At 33.1% G+C, this 24,984-nt stretch overlaps 2 protein-coding genes and 1 long non-coding RNA gene across 5 annotated transcripts; all 3 read right to left on the reverse strand.

The window, feature by feature from the left end:
- Positions 1-6,590: 6,590 nt before the first annotated feature.
- On the reverse strand, positions 6,591-8,913 carry LOC135144780 (uncharacterized). Of its 3 annotated transcripts, XR_010283226.1 has the most exons (6): positions 8,629-8,913; positions 8,232-8,519; positions 7,974-8,176; positions 7,492-7,918; positions 6,993-7,411; positions 6,591-6,934 (listed from the first exon to the last, which is right to left on the reverse strand). It is a non-coding gene; the product is annotated as an uncharacterized LOC135144780 (long non-coding RNA). The 3 variants fall into 3 exon arrangements; XR_010283225.1 differs by having other exon boundaries at positions 8,232-8,913; XR_010283227.1 differs by having other exon boundaries at positions 7,492-7,929; positions 8,232-8,913.
- A 472-nt stretch (positions 8,914-9,385) lies between these two features.
- Positions 9,386-12,335, reverse strand: LOC135144721 (uncharacterized). The gene is made up of 2 exons (XM_064076777.1): positions 9,494-12,335; positions 9,386-9,450 (listed from the first exon to the last, which is right to left on the reverse strand). The coding sequence occupies exons 1-2, from the start codon at positions 12,333-12,335 to the stop codon at positions 9,386-9,388; spliced, it is 2,907 nt and encodes a 968-aa protein (XP_063932847.1).
- Positions 12,336-17,300: 4,965 nt separating this feature from the next.
- Positions 17,301-24,456, reverse strand: LOC135144576 (luciferin 4-monooxygenase-like). The gene is made up of 6 exons (XM_064076601.1): positions 24,194-24,456; positions 19,146-19,690; positions 18,784-19,095; positions 18,382-18,736; positions 18,158-18,323; positions 17,301-17,493 (listed from the first exon to the last, which is right to left on the reverse strand). Exons 1-6 carry the CDS (start codon positions 24,317-24,319, stop codon positions 17,363-17,365), a joined length of 1,635 nt encoding a protein of 544 aa, XP_063932671.1. The 5' UTR covers positions 24,320-24,456; the 3' UTR covers positions 17,301-17,362.
- Positions 24,457-24,984: the final 528 nt, after the last annotated feature.

Below are 24,984 nucleotides of genomic sequence, written 5' to 3' on the forward strand. Positions count from 1 at the left end.
CACAAGTAAAAACTCATCATATTTCGCACATTGTAGGTAGAATTTATTCGACAAAATTTTGAGATGATATCATCAATTTTTTGAGAGAAATAAACAGATATATTTTGATTAACAATGTATCATACTTACAATAAATTTAAAACGTCTCATTCAGTTCAGTATTCAGTTTTACAATTCTCGATTTAATCAATAAGAAAATTGACTCAGTCATTAATTTTCTTGAGACACCCCTTATAAGCAAATCTAAAAAATATTCATGCAATGATAAATCACAAGTATAGACCTATCATATTTTGCACATGTAAGACAGAATTTATTCAACAATATTTTGAGGTGACGATATACATTTTTTAGGGGGATGAGCAAATACATTTTGATAAAAAAATTACCATGCTGTTGATCATTCATTGATTTTTTTGAGTTAGCCTGTATAAGTAAATTAAAAAAATATGAATGGAACGATAAATCACAAGTATAGACTCATCATATTTGGTCATTTTAGATAGAATTTATTCGGAAAAATTTTGAGCCGATGTCAGGAATTTTTTGGGGGGATAAGCAAGTGTATTTTGATTAAAAATGTAGTATGCTTATCATAACTTTAAAACAGCTGCAAGATATCAAAGTATTCGGTATTGCAAATTCAAAATTAAATTCCAAAATGTTGTTTTATAATTCTGGCGGACGTTTCGGGTAAAAACTCAGCACGGCTTCATAAACCATTTTGTTATTTAATACAATTTAAAACCCATTTGCTATGTACAATTTGGAAGTGATATCATCACATAATTAGTGGGGATGATTAGATAAATTTTGGTTAACGTTTTACCATCCACATGATCTTCCTAATGTAAATACAAAATTTGACAACAATCGGCCCAGTACTTTCGGAGATTATCTGTCTAATAAAAATCGGGACAGCAGACAGAGACATACTCCTGCATGTATAATTGAAGAATTCGTGTTGACTTTTTACGCTAGAGATCCAGATTTTTTGGGAAAAAATTAAAAATTGTATTTTACAATTTAACTTTGGAATTGCAAAACCGAATGCTCTGAAGATAAATGATTACTCAAAATTTACTTATTTACGACCTTTCCGAAAATCAAACAATTCTGCCGAAAATAAATGTTTTAAAATTATATAAAATGACATGCACCTGCATGTGTGATTTATGAATCCGTGTTTTTACCCTTGATTTACCCAGATTTTTGAAAAAAACTCAAAATTATGTAAAAATATTTTACAAATTAAATTGTAAAACCTGAATGCTGTGAAATCTTGCAAATATCTTAAGTTTATTGGAAGCATGTTAATCGTCAATAAAACTTTGTCCATCATTTTATAATCTTGCAGGATAAATGTTCTTCAAATTTATAAGTGTTTTTGGGAAAAAACTGAATGTGATTAATTTATTAATCAGTCCTCTCTTCTGCTTTGAGGTGAAAAAAATCAGTTTAATTTTCTTTTAACAGCTGATGCTTGTAATCTAAACTATTTAGTCGTCTAATTACATAAGCAGTCGAGAGTAAGCATGTACTGAGAAATTGAGAATATCTACATTTTTTCCTGTAGATTATCTGCGATGCAGGGACTGCGGAATGTTAATTACGCCACTGGTTTTTACTTTATAGAGGTTATCACGAAACCAGTGATTGGAACAATTACTTTTAAAAAGTAATGCATTACTTTAACAATTACTTTTTGCACTTTGAAAATTTTGATCGACACTATTTTAGATGTTTGGGTAGAGTTTTTTACGCACATTTCAACGGTGTTAAGTTTATTACAATCGGACGTATACTTTTGGCAAAAACTTGGGTAGATCTTTATATGAATTTCCTTATGCTGCAGTATGTTTTAGCTCACCCTTAAAATGATGAAGAGCTTATGTATATTATGGCTAAACTCCTTTTAGGTTTTAACTCCCTACTGGGTTAATCTTCTGTTTGTGGGGACGAACTAGGTGTAATAAACCCAGCAGATTAAGTAAATGATTCGCAGAGAAAAACAAAACAATATTTTTGAGTATTTGGGTAAGTATTTGGGTAATTGTAGAAGTGACTGAATTACTCAAAAAAAAGTAATTCGGTACAATTACTCGTTACATTTTTTGAAAAGTAATGCATTACAATTACTCATTATTTATTACTTCCAACCACTGCACGAAACTAACGTCGCAACATCAATTTTATAATTTTTTAATGGAGCGGGAGTTGTCGGACTATACTTCAACGACCATGAAAGTTCTGTCGAAATAACCTTCAACCATTTTTTTTTACTGTATCAAAAACGATATATTCAATTTTTGTGAAATTCTTAAAATAATGTCATCTTTCACCACCTCACAAATACATACATACAAAAATTGTGAAGTTTTGTATAAATAATTTTAGATAGGAGTAATTTTTCTAGCATATTGTCTCCCAAAAACCTACCGGTCCAGGTTATGTGGTCACTAATTTGAAAACCTAATAACTGCGGTCCGCGGTTTTGTTTTGTTTCTTCTGTATTTTCTTCTTCGTCATTTTCATCTTTCCAGATCGATTTCAGTTTCTTCCAATACCGTATTTTTAAAATTAATAGTATTTGCTTTTTTTCCATTAATTTTTTCAAACTGTAACCACTTATTTTCTCCGTAAACTGTGCTTTATAAGTTTCCTTCGTCTCTTAATACAGATAACACTTTTTTCTTTTCCAACTTTGTTTGTCTAAATTAAATATTATTTTAACTTTTCTCTCTGCCTTTGTAAATGTCTTGCAAAGTATTTAGAAGTCATGGTACTGTAAATTTATAAAACGTAAAGTTTTTTTTAATTCTGTTTTTCACTAAATCTGATTAATTGTAAGCTTGAGAAGTTACCGGCTGCATTTCAAAAATTTAGAATTTTCTACTTTATGGCATATATGTAGTTATAATTAAGAACTAAAAAGTATTTTAAGGGAAATTTAATTTTTAAGATAATACGAAATTAAATAGAACGATATCCTTCCATTTTTAAGTTGTTGTATTCCCAGATGAATTAATCTTTTACTTCTTAAATACATTTTTCACAATTACAACTCAACGAAAAACTTCACGGCGAATACGAATACTCTGTAAATGCCGTGAATGCAGTGTTGCCAGTTTTCGGGTGCCAGTTTGATACAAGTACATAGTGGTGCCAGTTTGTGGTGCTATTATATCTGTATATAAATCTGTATATGCAAGGGCGCCCTCTGGTGAGTACACCTTCCAACTAGTGCAATATAAGCGGAAATATATATTGTAAAAGTGGCACCAATACGAAATTTCGTAGTTTTTCATTTCGATGTCAGATGACGCTAATGAGCCGACTCCTATTTAAAAACAAACTGGCACCCAAAGTCGGGTGCCACTTTGTAAAATCGGGTGCTACTATTGCAACGAACATACGTTTTGGGTGCCACAATTACAAAAAACATGTATATATATATATATATATATATATACATGGCATTACATTTTATTAAATTGTAGCCGCTCTGTTGAGCTCTTTGGACTCGGTTAGTCGTGGGGAGTCAGTCCACCATTTCCTCTTCTGAATTTACAATTGCCTGTACGTTTTCGCCTGCTCTACTATTTCTTTCCACTGTGTCCGGTCCTGGATTTTCTTCGACCATTCTTGTATATCTAGCTTTGAAGGGATTATTATAATGAATAAAAATAAATAAAACAAACAAATTATTAAGTACTTGTTATTTTAAATACTTGTTAGTGCTAACATTATTATAAATACGGTCCGGTAACTCAAATTTTATAGAAAGAGTGAGATGTTTCAGGACGAGGCGACCGTAGGGAGCCGAGTTTTTAATTTCGAAACGAGTTCTGCGAAAAGAGTTATCGGAGGTATGTCGTTATGGATTTTATTTCATACTGTCAACATATTTTTTTTGTTCGATAAAATAATTACTATTTTGGAAAAAGTTCAAATCAAGTCACTTTTTCTGACATCGTTAGCAACCGCTGTTTGGCTAATGTTTTAATTTGTTTATTCGTGCAAATCAGCATCAAATGTTTAAACTAAAATTTATTAGTCTAGAGACGGACAGATATATACTAAAGACAAAACATATCCATTCATATATGTCTTAAAAAACGGGTAACATATGCCGCATAAACTAAAAAATAAGACATTTTCTTTCACATTTTATATTGTAAATGCAATTAAGTATATCGATAACTCGCTACTGAAAATTTATTGAAATATAATTTCTGCAAAAAAAAGATTGTTGTGGTTTTATGGTTTATTGACATAGTTTACTTATTTAAAATGAATATTTTTCATACATAGCACAAGTTCTTGATATTATTTATTTTAATTTCAAATAATAATTGTGTTTCCTTTAATTTTAACCAAGAAAATTTTTCGGTTATTATCCAACATACTTTTGTACATTAAGAAACTCCATTCCACGTCGCGGGACGTTACAGAACAATATTTAAGTAAATAAGCTTTTCCAAAAAGAAGTCGTTTTTATGTGTTTTAAAACTCACTCTTTTATCTCCGGACTTTCGGCTTTTTAGTGTTTCACTTCGACACAAGAATATAAACAGTGGAAAAATGGAACAGTTTTAAAAACTATTCATCTATTTGTTCTGTCTTGCAGCGAGAAAGGAATATAGCATATTGTACCCACATTTCATAGTAAAAATATGGATCCGGTTTAAAATTTTACCTACCTACTTAATTACGTTAACAAACTAAAATTTTCATTGAAGAGACAGGCTGTTCTAGGAAACTTTATTACAAATCTCTTCATTTACGAGCTGCTGAAGGACCGCCGGTCTCATTGATAATTCTTACCTACTTCAGTTCTTACCTGGCTTGTACTTAAGAATGAAGCGAAAAATGTTCCAACAATAAAAACCAAAATGTACAGACTGGAAATATAGTAAATGGGGTAGTACCTACATACAAACGTATGCGTAATAGTTCGTTAGACATTAGGTATTTATCAAAATTAACCAAATCTCTTAGTTTACGCTCTATTGGACGAGCACTCCTTAAAACGGTCAGAATACTTAATCGCATTATTCCATTCACACCTACCTTAAACTTTGCCAGATGAACCTAACACAAATTTGCGGATATTTCTCGTCAACCTGGTAATATTTGATTTTGAAGTTTCTAGAAGTATCTCAATGGGAATATTATAATGGACAAATAAAACAAACAAATTATTGTTATTATTATTTGTTGTTTTAATCCATTAGACGCTTATAGGCTATCGCATACTTTTCTTGAAAAATCGGTAATAAATTCAGTGAAGCATCTTTGCCCCTTAATTCCTATGGGTAAATTGGGATTTTGAATAGAGATCGCAGAAACATTTTTTATGGTTTTATGGTTTATTTACATAATTTACTTATTTACAATGAATGTTTTTAATATATAATACAAGTTCTTGATATTATTTATTTTTATTACAATTAATAATCTTGTGTTATTTTTCATTTTCAACAAGAAAATTTTGTCGCTTATTATTTTCTTGGTTAAAATTAAAGGAAACACAATTATTATTTGAAATTAAAATAAATAATATCAAGAACTTGTGCTATGTATGAAAAATATTCATTTTAAATAAGTAAACTATGTCAATAAACCATAAAACCACAACAATCTTTTTTTTGCAGAAATTATATTTCAATAAATTTTCAGTAGCGAGTTATCGATATACTTAATTGCATTTACAATATAAAATGTGAAAGAAAATGTCTTATTTTTTAGTTTATGCGGCATATGTTACCCGTTTTTTAAGACATATATGAATGGATATGTTTTGTCTTTAGTATATATCTGTCCGTCTCTAGACTAATAAATTTTAGTTTAAACATTTGATGCTGATTTGCACGAATAAACAAATTAAAACATTAGCCAAACAGCGGTTGCTAACGATGTCAGAAAAAGTGACTTGATTTGAACTTTTTCCAAAATAGTAATTATTTTATCGAACAAAAAAAATATGTTGACAGTATGAAATAAAATCCATAACGACATACCTCCGATAACTCTTTTCGCAGAACTCGTTTCGAAATTAAAAACTCGGCTCCCTACGGTCGCCTCGTCCTGAAACATCTCACTCTTTCTATAAAATTTGAGTTACCGGACCGTATTTATAATAATGTTAGCACTAACAAGTATTTAAAATAACAAGTACTTAATAATTTGTTTGTTTTATTTATTTTTATTCATTATAATAATCCCATTTCTTTATCAGAAACTTTTAAACGAAATAAATCCTACTCGGCTAGAAATAACGGCAAATTTGTGTTAGGCTCATCTGGCAACGTTGCATATTATTTAAATGCTAACTATGAGATTTTTACAGAGATATGGAGAAGGAGAATGAGCTTCCCCATGCGCAGACGAAATCCTTGGTCTAAAATTGAAAGCAGCCATTTTATCAGTTGACTGTTGCCAACATAATCACAAATCACTAACAGAACTTGATATCCCTAGACAATTGCTTCATTATTGGGCGGGAAGTTTAAAATCATTAATTACAATCACCTAATAAGAAATCACAACTAAAATATATTTCACCTTAAACGAATAAATAAACATAATTATACTTCAATATATTTATTGATGCGAAAACAGTACTAATTATGTGTACACATGTCTAACAGAAGTGCCTTGAGCAAGACATGAAAGTCTTTTGCTCAAATGAAACATTCTTATTCGCATGTAGGCATTAATTATTTGTTTAATAAGAATATATAAATGGCCTTCATCGATGGCCACCGTCTCGAGTGCGTGGGTCTTCTAAATTAGGAAAAAGAATGCTGGCATGCCGAAAGTTTTAAAAAATTGTTCATCGCTTGGAAGTTTATTGGTGAGTTGCAAAATTTTTCGTATTAACAGTAACAACAAGTCTTCACAACCCCAGCAAAAGGTTTAATAAGCCCACCTAAAATCAAAATTTTGTTAAGACTTAAAAAATAACTATTGTAAGTATTTGATTTTACCCATGTTTTTTTTGTCCAATAATCTGTAAAAGTGTAAGTCACTTCTTCTTGTTTCAATACAAGAAAAAATGCAGTCTGCGCACTTAAACGTCTTCACCACCATTTTGACAACATAGCTACCAATATATGCCACGTTTTCTGCCACTTCACTCAGCCCAATAAACTTAGACGGTCATAGTCATGATCTGCAAGTGCTTCAGTCAAAATATCGAGATCATATTTTTTCAAGACAAACACGTCAACTGATTGTTGAACATTTGTGCTCTTTTGCTTTGGGCCAATGTTAACAGAGAGCAGACAGGTGGTGCAAAGCACTTTACAATTTCCTCCTTCCCTCGTTATGTTTGTAAATAGAAGCAATCTTCTAAGTTTTACAAAATCGTAGAGGAGTAGGGTTATTGTTTCACCCATTTCTCGATCTGAAAACAGAAAAATAAATACAGATTTGTGTAATTCCAGTGCATAAAAAAGTAATACAATTGTTTTTTTAAAAGCTTACCGCACTGAGCAGAAGAAAATTTCTAGATGATCTTGACTACATTTATGTTAGCAAGTCATTCAACCTCTTACTACTAACAAATTCATCAAAAATTCCCATGAACGACGTAGCGGAAATAACAAAGCCCAGAATTGACGTTTTTCGGGGCGTGCACCACAAAGGCCCGCCAGTGACATCCTTCAAATTCAGAAGATACTCACTGGTGTCGATGAGAAATGGACGCCACATTTCTTCATTGTTTTCTCTCAAAGGTGCCTTAAAATTCTTAGCACGTACACTTCGGGAATTGAGAATATCAAATAAAGACTCTATCCTTCTGATGAATTCTATTGTTGTTTCACAACCTTGAAAGTCACTAATACCAAGATCTTTTAAAAATTCAAGTGCATCCGCAACTCTTGCTAACAGTTTGTGCTGCTAAACTCACCTATAATAGAACTTAATTATTGTCAATAAGCAATATTGTCAGGAAAACAACTTACTTTCATTTTATGTTTCCATCACTCCAAATGTGCCTTTTTCAACTTGTTTGCAACATTTAGGAATTCATCATTTTGTAATTCATGTAGTTTCTTTATGTAACGCCAGCTTATCACCTTCCCTCCTGTCAGAACTACTTTTTGAGTTCTTGCTTTTACTTCCACTTGTACTGCTACTGCTTTTTCCATGGTATCTCTGCGCAGCACTAAATAATAATTATTAACAGTAGTAAAAAATTCAATATAATAAAATATTCAAACCTTAATGTCCTCTTTACACCTTGAGGTATAATCGATGGAGACTCTTCTCAAATTTCAGCTGAAGTAGCACTCACAGTACTCATTGAAGTTGAAGAAGCTTCTACACTTTCATCTAAATTCACACTGGGAATTGCGTTCGATTTCAATCGTTTTCACTCATTTACAACAATGAAATCAGTTGTTGTGAAATGATCTGAGCACACCAGCTTATACTTAGTCAGTTTGAAGCTGTCATCTTTTTTCACAACAATCAGCCACTTTTTTAAAAGTTTTCGATCTTTCGGAAACCTAAAATCAGATATAATAAATATTGATCACATAGTATTGCAATAACCAATTGTTATTAATTATAAATATCTACGTATTCGATTTTAATAAGATAATGAAGAAAACTTACTGATGAAAAGATACACCTTCTGAACGAAATCGTTGACAATTTTTACAGTGAGAAACTGTACAAGACATGTTTGTTGTCAATAATAATGTCCTTTAACACTAACAAGCACGTTCACAAGTACACTAACGGTAAAACAAATTAAGTAATAATTTTAACTCCAAATTACAACTGGTTCAACAACGTCGTAACCTCGTAGGTAAACAAAACTTTAAGGTTAACTGATAAAATGGCGGCCCCCATAGTGTACCGATGCGCAGAAGTCGAAGCTCATTCTCCTTCTCCATATCTCTGGATTTTTACACATTTTTTCGTCGCCCTCTATCGAGTGGTAGATTTATTAAATATATTATTAGTGTGATTTGTGTTACCTATGCGCGTGATTGGTGTCCAAGCTTTTCGCCGGCGTTTGACGGCCGACCGTTGGTGCGCCATCTCTTGTTCGCCGGCCGTTGGCCTGTTCGCTCCAAACAATAGCATGGGTCTATCTATATGTATTTAATCAATGTACGTACATAGAGAGAGGCTCCATAGGCACGTTGCGAAGCGTCGCAAAAACCATGAATTTCGATAAGACAATACGGGTATTTGTCGATTACACTACGCTGAGTTAAGCAATTATTTAAAATAGGTAATTCTTTTAATAATTGTAGCCAAATAGTCATAGTTTCAGAGGGAATTGTTTCATCCCACCCTAATTTTAACTCCAATAATTTTTGAATAATTAACTTGGCCTTTACAGAAACTGGGCCAACCAGGTTTAAAGGATTGAATATTTTGGAGACAATTGATAGTATTTTTCGTTTTGTGAAGTTTTCATGCGACCTATAATCACAATTGATGTTATACCTTAACGAATCCTGTTTACAATTCCAATAAAGACCCAAAGTTTTTGACTCCCCCTCTTTATCAAAACTGATAAAATCATTGTTTTGACCGTTTGTATCCGAAGTATTCAGGGAAATATCATCAGGTAAAATATTTGAGTTGTTCGACGCCCATTTCCTTAGTTCAAAACCCCCGCTTGTTAATACCTCTATTAATTGGTCTCGAATTTTCACAACTTCTTCTATTGTGTCGGCCCCCGTGAGTACATCGTCCATGTAAAAATCGTGTACTATTACTGGATAAACCTTAGGGTATATTTCACGATTTTCATCGGCTAACTGTTGCAAACAGCGTACCGCAAGAAATGGCGCCGAAGCGGTGCCATAAGTCACTGTATTTAACTGAAAGACGCGTAACGGCTTATGTGCGTCCTCACGCCATACTATTCTTTGAAATTGTCTATCTTCCGGAGCTATTAATATTTGTCTATACATTTTGTTAATGTCGCTCGAAATTACGTACCTGTGGAATCTAAATCTTAGCAATATGGAAATTAGGTCATCCTGTATTTTTGGGCCAACCGCTAGTATATCATTTAGACTGATATTACTCGATGATTTACAACTGGCATCGAATACGACTCGGATTTTGACAAATTCCCGAGTTTCGCGCACCACTGCGTGATGAGGCAAATAAAAACAATTTGAATCAGTTATTGATGCTAATGGTATTGGTTCCATGTGTTTTAACTGTTCATACTCTTCCATAAATGACCTGTAACGCTCTTTTAAAGGAGGGTCGTTAATAAACTTTCTTTCAAGTGCCGCAAATCGTTTTATGGCTACCTCTGCAGATGTTCCTAATCTTTCGGAAGACGCTTTGAAAGGCAATTTTAGGATAAACCGCCCGTCTACATTTCGTTTATAGGTACTCATAAAGTGTTGTTCACATTTCCGCTCTTCTTCGGAGAAAGGAATATTTGCGTTGGCAGGCCATTCCTCAATTTTCCAAAACCTTTTAATTTGTCGGTCTATTGAATTAAGAGACAAATGGCATACCGAGAAGGGTAAAGGATTATGACATTGAACATCGCCGCCTGCCAACCAGCCAAGCGAAGATTCTTGGAAGTGTAGGGAACCATTTGTTGTTTTTATTTGGCCCATTTTCATTATTTTCCAAAAAATGCCTACTCCTAATAAAAGATCTATTTCACCCGTTTTAAAAAATTCTACATCGGCCAGGTTTAAATTAGACGGAATTTCTAAATGGCATTTCTCCAAAGAGATTAATGGCAAATTATTAGTAATTTTACGCAAAACTAAACATTGTACTTCATAGTTTGGCGAATCATCATAAACAGATTTAACGATAATTTCGCATGCATCACGACTTCTACCTTGACAATCGCCAATGCCATTGATGACCCAATCAGTTTTCTTAGTTTCAAGCCCTAAAAGTTTTACCGCCTTTTCAGATATAAAATTGTGTTGGGATCCCACATCGAGTAGAGCTCGCAATTTTACCCAAGTGTTTTTTGCACTTGAAACTAGTACAATCGCTGTTGACAATAAAGCCTGAGTACTGGATTCCTTACTCATTGAATGTGAAGCAACCGAATGACTGTTGGAGTTATTATCGCTAGTTGTAGCGGGATAATCAATATGTAATAAAGAATTATGCCTCTCATTGCAAAATTTGCATAAACTTGCCTTGCATTTATCGACTGTGTGGTTTCTTCTAAAACAGTTCTGACAAAGCTTTAATAATCTGACCTTATTTAATCTTTCCATTATGGGCAATGCAAGAAATTTGTGACAATGGTATAACGTATGAGATTGCTGACACAAAAAACATTTTAACGTATCCTTATTATCATTGCTTAGACCTGTGTTGGATGCAGTAGTTTTAGTAACGTTGTTATTTGATTTCGCGAAATGCTTATGAAAATTCGAGGTATTTTGAACTTTATGATTTGCCATGTCATGTGAATTTAACGATTCTAACAGTAAGGTTCGTTTTTCTAAAAACTCTAGCAGTTCCTTCAATGACGGTACCTGATTTGATAAACCTGATTCCCACTCCCTTTTTGTAAGAAAATCAAATTTTGACACTACAATGGGAACAACAAATATATCACACTTTTCGGTATCTTGCTGAAGCACCTTTAGTGCTTCCATGTTTACTTTAACGGTGTCTAACAATTTGCGCAATGAAGAGGCTGAGTTTTTAATTATTTGTGGAGTATTCAAAATAGCTACCACGTGCTCTTGAATAATTAACCGCTGATTATTGAACCGTTTTTCTAACAATTCCCACGCGACCTTATAATTTGAAGCTGATACGCTTAGCATTTCAACAGTTTTATGAGCATCGCCTTTTAAACATGATTTTAAGTAATGAAACTTTTCAATATCACTGTACAACTGACTTTCGTGAATCAACGATTTAAAGGTGTCTGAAAATGGGGTCCACTGCAAATAATTCCCCGTAAACGACGGCAATTCCAATGTGGGCAACCTTACCGGGTTAATTACTCGTGATTGATTAGTGGTATCACTACTACCTGAACTACTGGTTGACGGTGGGATCGTTGATCCATCGTCGATCAAAAGCTGCATGTGTGCCTCTAAATCATAATAGGTGGTTTCGAACTCATCTCGCTCTTTGTTTTGTCTTTCGCTAGACTCAATTAATTCTATCTGATTTTGAATATTATCAAATTCTCTAAAGGCTTCGCGCAAATTTAATAATCTAGACCTAATTTGATACGTACGAGTATTATCGCTTGCGGTGAATTTTTCTACATAAGATTTGATTCGCGTTACTTTACCTTTTATTAAACCTCTACGAGCTATTAATACTTTAAGTTCTTCTTCGGTCATGTTTTTTTTTTAAGTTGAATTGAAAATGACTAACAAATATAACTGTTTATATGGTGGTACAAATACGGTTAGTTGATTTAAGAGGAAACGCACAAACTGAATTAACATGCACAAAGACTTACCAATTGCACCCGACCGCACCTTGACTGGGGACACGCCACTGCAACCTGATGAGGTATCTTCCATAAACTTCCCTCTGATTCGATGATTACGATCCGGCTCGAAGGACCAATGTTTTGTATAATATTCGAAGGACCATCTGCCACGAGCTATGAGGCTCAGCAGAAAAGAAAAAGGCCGTAGATGCCACTAACACTCTTTATTGAACCTCGTGTTACAATGTCTTAAAATGCTATGAAATTTGTTCGGACCCTGTCCCTTGCGAGGGCCCGTCCCTGTCGTTCGAAGGTGGGGGTAGGTACCCGGTTTCCGTCTCAACATACAGTCGAATAAAGTGATAAATTATGGACAGTTGCCACCACTGGAGTCCAAAACACAATTTTTATTCTACTTGTATGCACAATAATCAGACAGATTATGGACTGTGGATAGTATCATAATTGAGGTGATTATAATTGAGTTGAACATAAAAATAATTATTATATTTATTACATAAAGAACTTTGATTAGCAGTTTACTTGTTTTTTTTTACGTTGTAACATTCATGTTTATTGCTAATATTTTTATTTTAGTAACATAAACGTGTAAATAATTAATAAATTCTACTAACGAGCACCAACAATTGAGTTGGTGCGAATTAAAATGATGTTTTTGTGCCCAATATGTTTTAGTATCATTGTGAAAGACTCCAGAAATAAAAAATTATGACAATTTGATCATAATAAATAACATTAAACATCCGCGAATACAATTGCACCAGTCTACAAATACATACTCTGAAAATTTTTTAGCCACTTTTGCAAATCCTCATCCAACTTTAAATAATAAAAAAATTGTCCAAAGTTCTTTAGATAAAACTTCCCTCTCCCATGAAAGATACTTGAACAAATACATTTTTTTCGAAAAATTATAAAATTTAATTTTGCGAATTTTATTTTTTTATAACCCCTATAAGTTAAAATAAAGATGTATGTGGACTGCAAAAGTACAGGTAAAGAAACAAACTATGCATATATTTCCACTGAGTTACAAGTTCAGGAAACATAAGGTTTGACTTTTAATGACATAAAAACACAAGGTCAGTGAAAGCGAAACACATGGTTTCTGAAAGGTGCAACTTGTACCAAAAGCTGTATATTTTGCTAAGACCGAGTAAAGAGTGTAATATGCGGCGGTTTTTTGGGCAAATAAATTTGAAATGTATGTTACGACGAACAAGTTAAATTCCGAGCTCGTTACAACATTCGCTGCAGCTCGTTTGCTGCTTTCTCGACTAGCATAATTTAAATTTACCCTCACACATCCATAGTAACTTGTGTATTTTTATCTAGTTATTTTGATGACGATTTCTCTTTGTTCTTTGTGTTTTTAAATTTGTAAATATTAATTATTTGCATTGATTCAAAACATTTGATTTCATTGTTGAAGGCTGGGGAAGTTTCTCGGTTGGGGAATAAGTCCTCCTACTTAACAGTTGAGCTTATTTCACAACTATCTTTAGCTCTCCAGAATGAAGGAATAAACAATTTCGTCTTTCATATTTTGTGTTTGATTTAGGGGCACTTGTCCAACCTTGGGATTGAACATTTTGCATATAAAAGCATTCCGCTATATAGAAAAAACACAAAGTAGAGCTCCAGAGATGTTTGGGTTATCCAAAAAACGGCGGCCTTGGGTTTAAGAACTGTGCGGACCACCACATGCGTGCACATGACAAGCGCGGCAAGGTGTCGATCAATTAGTTGGCCGACTACATTGCGTTTGGATCGCTGCTTTATCGCTTATTTTCAATACGCACCTGTATAGTTTCCCCAGTTCTAGTTCAGTTTTGTGATGTGTAAAAGTTAACTTTCTTAACAATAGATTACTACGGTCGGTGATAGAACAATCATAAATAAGGATTTAACCATTATAGAGTATAATGGTAACGGCATGGTTAAATCCTAGCGCACTACAAATACTGTGTACACGCGTAGTAATTAAAACGACTTCGCCGTTCTCTGACTCATGACCCTTTTAAATAAATTGCACCATCCCCATGTCTTTCCGAAAACCTGCAGAAAGATGTACCAAATCTATAACCTGGAAGCCTTACAACCCTAATTTCATTCATTCGTTACCATTGTTCACTTGATACTAGCACGTCACTTAACTCGCCATTCAAATTCTCCCAAAGGCAGTACTTTGTCCAGCCTTCGGTGTGATTAATCACTTTGCAGTACTTTGTTACATAGATATTGGATATTTTGGTGCGTCACTTTAATATGGCGAAAACTACTCTGATATTTCTAATATACATTCTTGAAACACGGATTGTTGTTGGCAGTTTCTCTTTTTATTTCCCAGACAAAAATCCATAACCTCCGATATCACTATATTATCACGAAGACTGTATTTAAAAGCGATCTTATTACAAGCTAAGTTAAAAACATCCAGCTGAGATGTTATCTGCATATCAAAGTTTTCGTTGCATAACTTTCCGGACAGGAATTTTTGTAAGCTTTGAGAATCCATATTTCTTCTCTGGAAAGAATACAACGAAAGTTTTTAAAAGTAGTCAGCTACATACTTGTAACCCGGTCTAGCCAGACCGGTGTGGGTCCCAACAATATTAATGTGAGAATAAACAAAATGATTGCTCTTACCTTTTTGATGGCGGCGTCGACACCAGGTCACATATTTTACTATTGATGTTCGCGAACCGCAAAGAGGGGTTGTCAAAAAAAAGGAAGAAAACTACAAAGTAGTTTCGACCAGCCTCCTTTATTAATCGCACACGTTAGGAAAATTATTAAAGCAAAACACAAAAACAAAGACAACCTTAACTATCTGAACACTTAAACTGAAGTTAAATTAAAAGCTAACAATTTAACACAAGCCTACACAAAAACACAAGAATCAACCCGCAGGAGAAGTTCCCGACCGACCACTTCAGAACCGAAACAGTAACTAAATTTTTGGACAAAATTTTGAAGCCAAGTCGTACCTTCCTGATTAGAGGGGGTACTTCTTAGCCAACCACCTCCTTTCGGGGGCGGTTTCGCGCCGGGGGCTATTTCCCACAGCTTTGACCTAAAAAGCGAGCAAGGACTTTGAGCGGGTGGTCTGTCGGCAAATTCGTCCAATTCATAGAAATATCCTTCCCGTACAATCGGCTTACAACAACAAACGTAAGTTACAGAGGTACTCTGTGCTTATTGTAAACGGTGAGAATTTCCTATCTCGAACCCTAATAAAAATTACCTCGCTTCGGAATTTGCTGGCCGATTTCTTCGGCCCATGCTCGAAGCGGCAATGCAAAACACGCCTCTACAAATCCGGAAGTGAGACAATCTGTCCGGCCGAAACTAAAGCTCTTTTCTCAAAAAACCCTTTACTATTTACAATTATCAAATCTACAATCACGGCAAAACATCTATCTCTACGAATAAGTTCCGCGCAAAGACTGACATATCTGGTGCTTAATGGCTTCGATCAAAAACGTTTCAATTTCATAGCTCTAAACGATGGGATTCCACGTTATTGCTGGGGCCCATTGTGTAAAGTGCATCAAACCGAAAACGTGCTCGGTCTATGGGGATTTTTGGGAACTTGGGTACGGACGGATATTGCAGGGTAATTTCGGAATTTTGGGCAGTAAGATGGGACGGTGTAATAAACCATTATTCAACAGAAATGACATCTTCGTTTTCTGGGAAAGTTCCCATCAGAAAAATGCGTCGGCTGTCTCTAATAAACGCGATGGTTTGCAAGTGTTACATACTGAATGGTGTGTATCTACCAAGTTTATTTTTAAGGATTACCGCTTCATAAATTTATAAAATGCGATGTTTTATTGAAATGGATTCGAAGGTTTTCATGGCCAGAGTCATTGTTATAAAGACGTTTTTCGAGTTTGATCCGTATGAAATTTAAAGAAGATTTAGACGTTTCGCCCACTTTCGTTAGGGGCAGTGAAGGGAAAGAAAACGAAAAGTTCAGTTAAGAGAGAGAAACCGTAGTTTAACTACATTTTTATTAAACAAGCGTATTTATATCATATTTTCTGGTTAAAATCCTAGGAGAAAACAAGAATGTCCTGCGATCTTGCGTAATATATCGATCAAGATGAACCGAATAAATGCACGTAGTAAGAACAACTTTTATTTATCTAAGTACCTACCTATTATGATTAGTGGAGTTGGTTCTCCCCTAATCCAAATACTCTCTAACTTAAATCTTGAGAATGACGTTGACATATTTAACTGCACACTGCAGCATTTAGAAGGCTTTATGTTCCTCATTCATTTATAGTGCATTTTATATTTAACATTGTTTATTTTTTTCTTGTGTCCTGTAATTGGCTTCTCACCCGTGGGATACTGTACTTAATAATAATATTAATAATAACCGCAACACCACCGACCTCCTTCATATTGGAGCCCAACGTCACCCACAACACATGGCAACACAATATAATCGAAGTGAAGAGAGATAATCATGTCGGACAGAAGGAAGACGTGGATTCAAATCCCACTCCGGCAGGGACATTTTTCCGCACTTCCACAAATTTATAATGAATGACTACTAAGTGCATGGCAAATTATTCAACTTTTTTTACTTTCTGTGCCTACATCAATTTGTTCCTAACTGTTTATATATATATATATATATATATAATACGATATGTTTTTAATTACACCAGTTGAACAATGTTCACGTACAAAAAACAAGATTACTGAACAAGTAATAATTAAGTGTTACCTCAAAATAAATCATGGTTGTCATCCAGTTGCCTTAGTTCATGGAAAAAAGGTACTAAGTGCATACAACTTACAATATAAATTAAATTAAAGAAGATCAAACTTGCGTTCTAAATCGGTGGTATTGTATTGTTTTCATTACAAGTAGAACAGATTTATTACTAGCTACAATTTTGACTTGTAAGTAGTCAACATTTTGCGAAGTTCTCTTCGAAGAATTTTTCCACTGGGATTTTTGGGGATTGAAGGCACAAAAACGACACCACCACGCAGCCTCTTCTGGGAGGAAACTTTTTCTGAAAATAAATTAAAAGTTTACCAATCGGTCAGGATTTTGAATATGTTGCCTTTTTTGATACAAGAGTGAAAATTTTTAAACTTTTGTTGCACTAGCAAAATAGATATGCCTTTTTTGTCCACAAAAGCTAAATGTTGCATAAAAATCCGTTAATTATTTTTTTTATGTTAATATGTTTTAAATAATAAATGAAGGATTACTTAGCAATGAATCTAACAATCAATCTCTTATGACGTGACATATATATACAACGCATTTCATCTCATCCAGTCGATAACATTACTTTAGACTGCCATCTGTGCAGGAAATAAATCACCCACCAGAGACAAGAATCACACAATACATTAGGTGACAACAAAGGCAATAAATACAGCTGCGAAGATGTGGCTGAATCAACATTGTTGAAACGAATTGTTCAAACCATTTTTATTTGGAAATTTCGCCTGACCTAAATCTTAGGACTGATCTTGTTTACAGAGTAGCAACATTTAGAAAATAGGCAAAAGGAATCCTATCTAAAAAACAATAGGTTTTCCTTCATCAGCAAATTTCAGACTCGCCATATTCATTTTCAGCCAAACCGCTACTTTAAGTCTTTGTATATTTAAAATGTGTTTTTTTTTAATTTAACTCTTAGCTTAAGAAATAATAATAACACTTACCCGCAAGAAAATTTATAATTTCCTTTTCGGTCATATTCACATTTTCTTTTTTCACGACGTATGCAAGTGGTAGTTCTCCTGCTTCTTCATTAGGAAGACCCACCACACCTACATCTTGCACTTTTGGATGATTCAATATAATAGACTCCAGTTCAGCAGGTGCAACCTATAATTACGTAATAACAAAAAAATATTCAAAAACTACAAAAATTGTTAAATATCACCTGAAAACCTTTATATTTAATCAATTCCTTCAACCTATCGACGACATAGAAGTAACCTTCTTTATCATAATAAGCCAAATCTCCAGTTAAAAGCCACCCATCCGTAGTAAAAGAATCTCTAGTAGCTTCCTGATTTCTATAATATCCTGGTGTCACCATCAGACCTTTGAAGCACAATTCACCAACTTTTCCAGGACCCAGCGATTTTCCAGTTTCTGGATCTCTAACTTTACACGACATATATGAAACCACTTTACCAGAAGAACCTGGTTTTTCGTCATTTAAGGACATCATAATCACTGCTAAGGTAGCTTCCGTTAAACCATATCCTTGTCGAATTGTCCGTACATTCAGTCTGTAAAGATATTTTCAACAGGGATTTTAAATGATTGGGATTGCAACCTTCTTTTAACAGTTTCTTCAGTGTCTTTGCTTAGAGGAGCAGCTCCACTAGTTACTTCTTTAACACACGATAAATCATATTTTGCTACCAAGGGACTTTTGGCAAGTAGGACTATTAAAGGTGGTGCTAACCAAAGATTTGAGATTCTAAAGTTTTGTACAGTTCTAAGAAACAATTCTTCTTGAAACCTCTTAATCACTATAATTTTCTGGCCCATCGCTAGTGCAAAGAAGTTTGTAGTTAGCCCATACCCATGAAAAAATGGAAGTATTCCTAGGAAGTTATCTTCCTGTCGTACATATCGAGGATCTCTAAAAACATAAATTCAAACTTTGCCACAATATACAGTGCATAATCTTACATGGAATGCATATATCGTACCATCATATTACTATGTGTTTGCATAACACCCTTTGGGAGTCCAGTTGTACCAGAAGAACACATAATGAGTGCAATATGTTTACTATTATCAAATTCTGCCAATTGAAATCTCCTCAAAGGATTATATCCTTTTAACGTTGTTCTCACAAACTCGTCCATTGTTTCAGCTCCATATACTGCTTCGTCACTATCAATTACGATAATTTTTTCTATGAAATCCAATTTAGTATTTTTCAAGTTTACAAATTTTTCAGTAACTGCTTTGGAACAGAAAACCACTTTGGGTTGACAAATAGTGAGAGAGTGTACTGTTTCATGATCTGTATAGTTATGATTTACGGGAGCTACTGTGGCACCGATAAACAAAGAAGCAATAACAGGTATAAAAAATTGTATGTTGTTTTCGCTACTAACAGAGACTACGGTGTTAATACCATAGCCGCTTTTTCTCAAACTTTCAGCTAAAGAACATGTTAATTCCAGTAGTTTAGGATACGAAATGGATTCCCCAGTAATAGCATCCACCTGTAAATTTTGAAAATAGTTTACACAAAAATCATAAAAACAAAACGACTTAATAAGTCAGGTTTTCAAATGTGTTGTGAAGACTTTTTGTATCTCAAGGTTGGTTTACATAACAATAGTGAAGAATATAATACACCACTTACAAACAATGGCAATTAGAATAATTTATTGCCTTAAATTGATCTATTGTCGCTGAGCAACTTTACTATACTCTAATTTTTTGCACTATAATTTCCCACAAAGTGTAAATCTTTCTGAATAAAGGAAATATGATGCACAATTAGGCATGCCTTTTTTGAGAATTTTTTTGTAAGTTTGTTGCGTGGAAAGCACAAGTATGGAAAGATTTTAAAACAAGTGCTAATTTGCTTGGTTAAATATGATTATTATGATGTGATGAACGAAACATTCTCCTTTTCGAACAATAAGAGACATCTAAGGGTGTCTAGAGTCTCCACTAATTTCTAGTTTGAATGTGAACGTTTGCTTGGGGTTTTCATACCCTCAAGGTATCAAGAACGTCATTCAACATACTAAAAAATGTTCTACTAACATTTCAATATTCTGATTGTAGACGTCAAATCTACACTCACTAAAACATGGAAACTGACTCATATCGTCCCCTTTACGGAATCTGAAAAATTTAAGGCGAGAATTCGCGGTCACAAGACTAAGCGCAGTTTTCATTGAACTTAGCCTAGTTTTTTCATAACACGTATTTGCCAGGCTGACTAAATCTTGAAAATTGTACTAAACTATGGCACGCAAGAAAATTGGTCCAAAGCTATTTAGACCGAACTTCCCTCACCCCTGCAGTACAGTCGAACAAATGCAGCTTTGAAAAATTATGTAAAATAATTTTGAGAAATTAATTTTTTTATGATAGTTGTACTGTGTGACTAAGGAAAACCGCAAAATTAACCGGACACTTACTCATATTTTTCCTTATCAATGTTTTAAAATGTTCTGCAAAGTAATTTACAGTATTTATACATATGTAAACATGTAAAATAAATGATGTAGCGAAGTTTTTAGGCGATATCATATCATAAGACCCTTTTTTTAGCAATTTGGCTCGAGCAGGAAATACGCGGTATTAAACCATGATTCTGCCCAGTAATTTTGCAGCTTTGCAGTGTCAGATTAAAAAAATATATATTTTAACATAAAAAAATTCTTTTTTCAGTTGTTAGGAAAGTCAAGTTTTTATTTTTTATAATACGTGATTTGCATAATGGTATTTACTTTAATATTTAATTACATTTTTTTTTAATCAAATATCTGCTGCTATATTTAAAAAAAATCTAGTGTCCGGTTAATTTTGCGGTCGAGTGTAATTAAAGAATAAATAATAATAATAAAAATCAAAATGTATTCATAAACCACAAGTACAAAAGTATGTAACTTTATAAAATTTTAATGACCTAACTAAAAAAATTTTTGCATGGACGGTATCTAATTGCTGCTGAAAATGATGAGACAAATTTTGGTTAGCGTTTTACCATCTATACGATACTCTTAAAATACATACAATTTTACGACGTTCGGTCCAGTAATTTCGGATTTTTTTTCTGTCGACACAGACGACAGACAGACGGAAACGGCAGACCACTTGTTCATCAATCCTACTACAATAAAATAAAAATCAGAAAAACCCAGATTTATTTTTGTAATTTCCACGATTTCTCTGAATCGTCTGTTGATATACTTACCTAAGTTGAATTCTAAGCATACTTTGACGTGCAATGTCACTTTTAATTATACCATACTTACTATACTTGCTCACCTCATAAATTACATATTAGGAGTGTACCTACATCTACCAAATTTGCATATAACATAGCATTCAATATGTTTTTATAATAAAAGTAACAAAAAATATTTATATTGTCTCAATGCGCGATCATAGAAAAAGCATAACGTGCAATTTGTTTTAGAAACTCCTTGCTCTGCAAGTATTGTTATTTAATATACAGTACCGTCGACTAATTACTCGTAATAGTTACATCACTATTGTCATGTATGTTTATTGTTACATTTTTCATTCATTCGCACGTTTTTCATAAACGCTTCATATCAATTATGTTAAGCATTAATCCTTGGTTAATATTATTTTATTACGGAATTCGTTAATAAAGACACATAAAAATATATGAAAATGCAAGATTAAAATTATTAATAAATTTCAGAAAAAAATATGATAACTAAGAAATAAATAAATTGTTTACTTTACTTTTATCTAAATTTTAATTTGTTACATAAAAATAATTATAGTTATGCTGTCATTAACAGTTTTGAGGCGACAAAAGTTTTTAAAATATATAATTTGAGACAGAAAATTTGTCGTTATCAGTAAAAACACGAATGCCGCCTGGTTGGACCTTTAGCATAAATCAAACAGCGTAATTTTCTTGTTATGTTATTTTTATTATGAAAACAACTGTCTGGGTAGTAAACTAAAATAAATTATTTGCTGTTAAGATTAGAAGTGTCGTCTACATATCATAAGAACTACAAAGTAAATTGCCTATATAACATAAGTTTTAGTGTTCTATATTTCTAAGTATATCAAAAAAGTCATTTCTTAGATAATCCTTTATGGAAAAAACGATTTCTAGAGCAAATATTTTTACTTCCCGACCGTAAGCCAAGGAAGTATTGTAATCGAGTCCGTCAGCCGACTCTCTACTTTTGCTTTTTCTCGACCTATCATGACCCTTAGAGGACGAAGAAATAGGTCTCCCGTTTCCGTCTGTCTGTCCGTCTGTCCGTCTGTCTGCCGTCACGGATTTTTATTAGACAGATAATCTCCAAAAGTACTGTACCGATTGTTGTCAAATTTTGCATTTATACTATGTGTATCATGTAACGCTAACCAAAATTTGTTTAATTATCCCCACCACTAATGCGAAGACGTCACTTCAAAACTGTATATAGTAAATGGGTTTTAAATTGTATCAAATAACATAGTCTTACACATGTAATTTATGAGTCCGAATTGAGATTTTACCCGAAACGTCCATATTTTTGGAAAAAAATAAAAATTAGGAAACAACATTTTGACATTTAATTTGGAATCTGCAAAACCAAATGCTTTGAAATCTTCCAAATGGTTTTTATTCAAAATATATTTACTTGTCCCCTCCAAAAAATTGATGACGTCACCTCAAAAGTTTGCCGAATAAATCCTATCTAACATGTAGAAACTATGATGAGTCTGTACTTGTAATTTATCATTCCATTCATATTTTTTTGGATTTGCATAGTGACTCAAAAAAATTAATGAATGCGTAAATATATTTTATTTATTTAATCAGAAACTACAAAACCGAATGCTTTGAAATCTTGGAGATGTTTTACAGTTGTTCCATTTCTTGATTTAATGGGCCCCAAACAATTTAGTCGTATACGATTGTTACGAACTGGATAGTTGTGGTACGGACTTGAAAAATCATATAAATGTGATGTAAGCTATTATACTCCCTCCAAATTTTGCAAAATACGTAAACAGGATAAAATGAAAATACTGGAACGTCCAAAATTCTTACAGCGCAATTCACAATAAAATTTGCATGTGATGCTGATTAATTTCTTTAAAATTAATTCAATTATTAGACAGTAAAACTCTAACCAAACTTTGTCTAGTCATTCCCATCAACAATTTGGTGACAATTTTACTGAATAAATCTTATTTTATTGTTGTAAAATAGTATGTTTCTATAAATTAATAATTAATAATCCTCGGTTTTTAACTTTGAAATCCAGATTTTTGAAAAAAAAAATTCTACAACATCTTATTGTTACCTTTGAAACTACAAAACCGACTATTCTGAAATATTTAAACCGCTATAAACATGATATGTCACCAATAAACTGTATTCGTTTATCCCCTCGAAAAACTTGATATGATCTCATGGTTTGTCTAAAATCAACAACTTAATTCCAGAAATGATATGATTGATACAATTTTTTTCTTGATTAAATAAAAATTGTCTATCTCATTTTGTTTACGTTCTGGAGGCACAGTAGGTACTGTTATTATTAGTATTACTCTGTAGTACTTATCCAAATTGAAATAAATATTTGACCTTACTAAAAAGTTGATGCCGTCATCACAAGATGTTACATATTCAAAAAATTTGGTTGAAAATAAAATTATCCCATATACCCCTAGTATATTTTGTTATTACTACAGAAAACTCCAGAAACATACATATAACGTTCACTCCTATTTTTATTTTAACTATTAAGTTAAATTATTCACTCAACCATATATTTTGTTCATTAACTAAATCTAATCCTCTTATTATTTTATTAAACGTGCATAATCTTCTACTTCGTAAATTACGTTGCTGCTCTTATCTCGTTTGTATTTCAATATTTACACTAAAACATGAAGTATCACTGTACAATGTACAAAAATCATTTCACAAGGACGTACAGTTTCCAAATTCAGAATTAAAATAAAACTTAAAAAAGTGGAAATGTATTTATTTTACTTACTAAGGCCTCATGTTTATTCGGATTGGTCAAAAAACTGTCATACATCAACCTTCCTAAAGAAATATCAAGAAGAGGGTGTAGTGGTGGAGGTCCACGAATAACGTAAGTGTCGTCTTCTTTCACCATTATGGCAAACACACGTCCATACACTCCGAGCAATAACAATATCCACTGTAAGGCCGAGCGTCGTATCAAAGTTTTATCACCGCCAAGTCATGTAACTAAGTAGTAGTAGGGGAACCTTTGGCAAATGAATTTTCTTGTCAAAATAAAAATAAATAAACATGTATATTTCAACTAATAATGGGTTCAAAACGACTGAAAACATAAACTAACCCACTGGAATTGTATTTACCTAACATAAATACATAACATTTATTATCACCGCAAACAATCTCGACACAAGTTTTAACTTTGAAAACAATTTTGTTACCTATGGCAGTGAAGAAAACTAAATGAAATTCTTTGAGAAGAAAAAAACGAATAACTTCTCGTACACATAAATCAAAAATGGACCGAATTTATTTCATGCAAACGAAATAAATGTGAAAGCAATGAGAACAGTAGGTATTAGAATTAACCAAAGTAATAACCACATTAAAAATATTTTTACTTTTATGTAAAGCTGCTACTGTAAGATAATCTTTTTTTCTTTTTTTTTGCCTTTCTATAACACTATGTTGGCAATCCATTTCCATTTGCGTGTGCCCCCTTAGTAAAAATTTGTGATAAATTTTTCTGATAGTCGGAAACTTACAGAAAACACACCTAACTAGTAACTACATATCTAC

Source organism: Zophobas morio, unplaced genomic scaffold (assembly GCF_036711695.1).
Source record: "Zophobas morio isolate AGI-343-1 ecotype UQ-CSIRO unplaced genomic scaffold, CSIRO_AGI_Zmor_V1 ptg000108l, whole genome shotgun sequence".
NCBI classification, from domain to species: Eukaryota; Metazoa; Arthropoda; class Insecta; order Coleoptera; family Tenebrionidae; genus Zophobas; species Zophobas morio.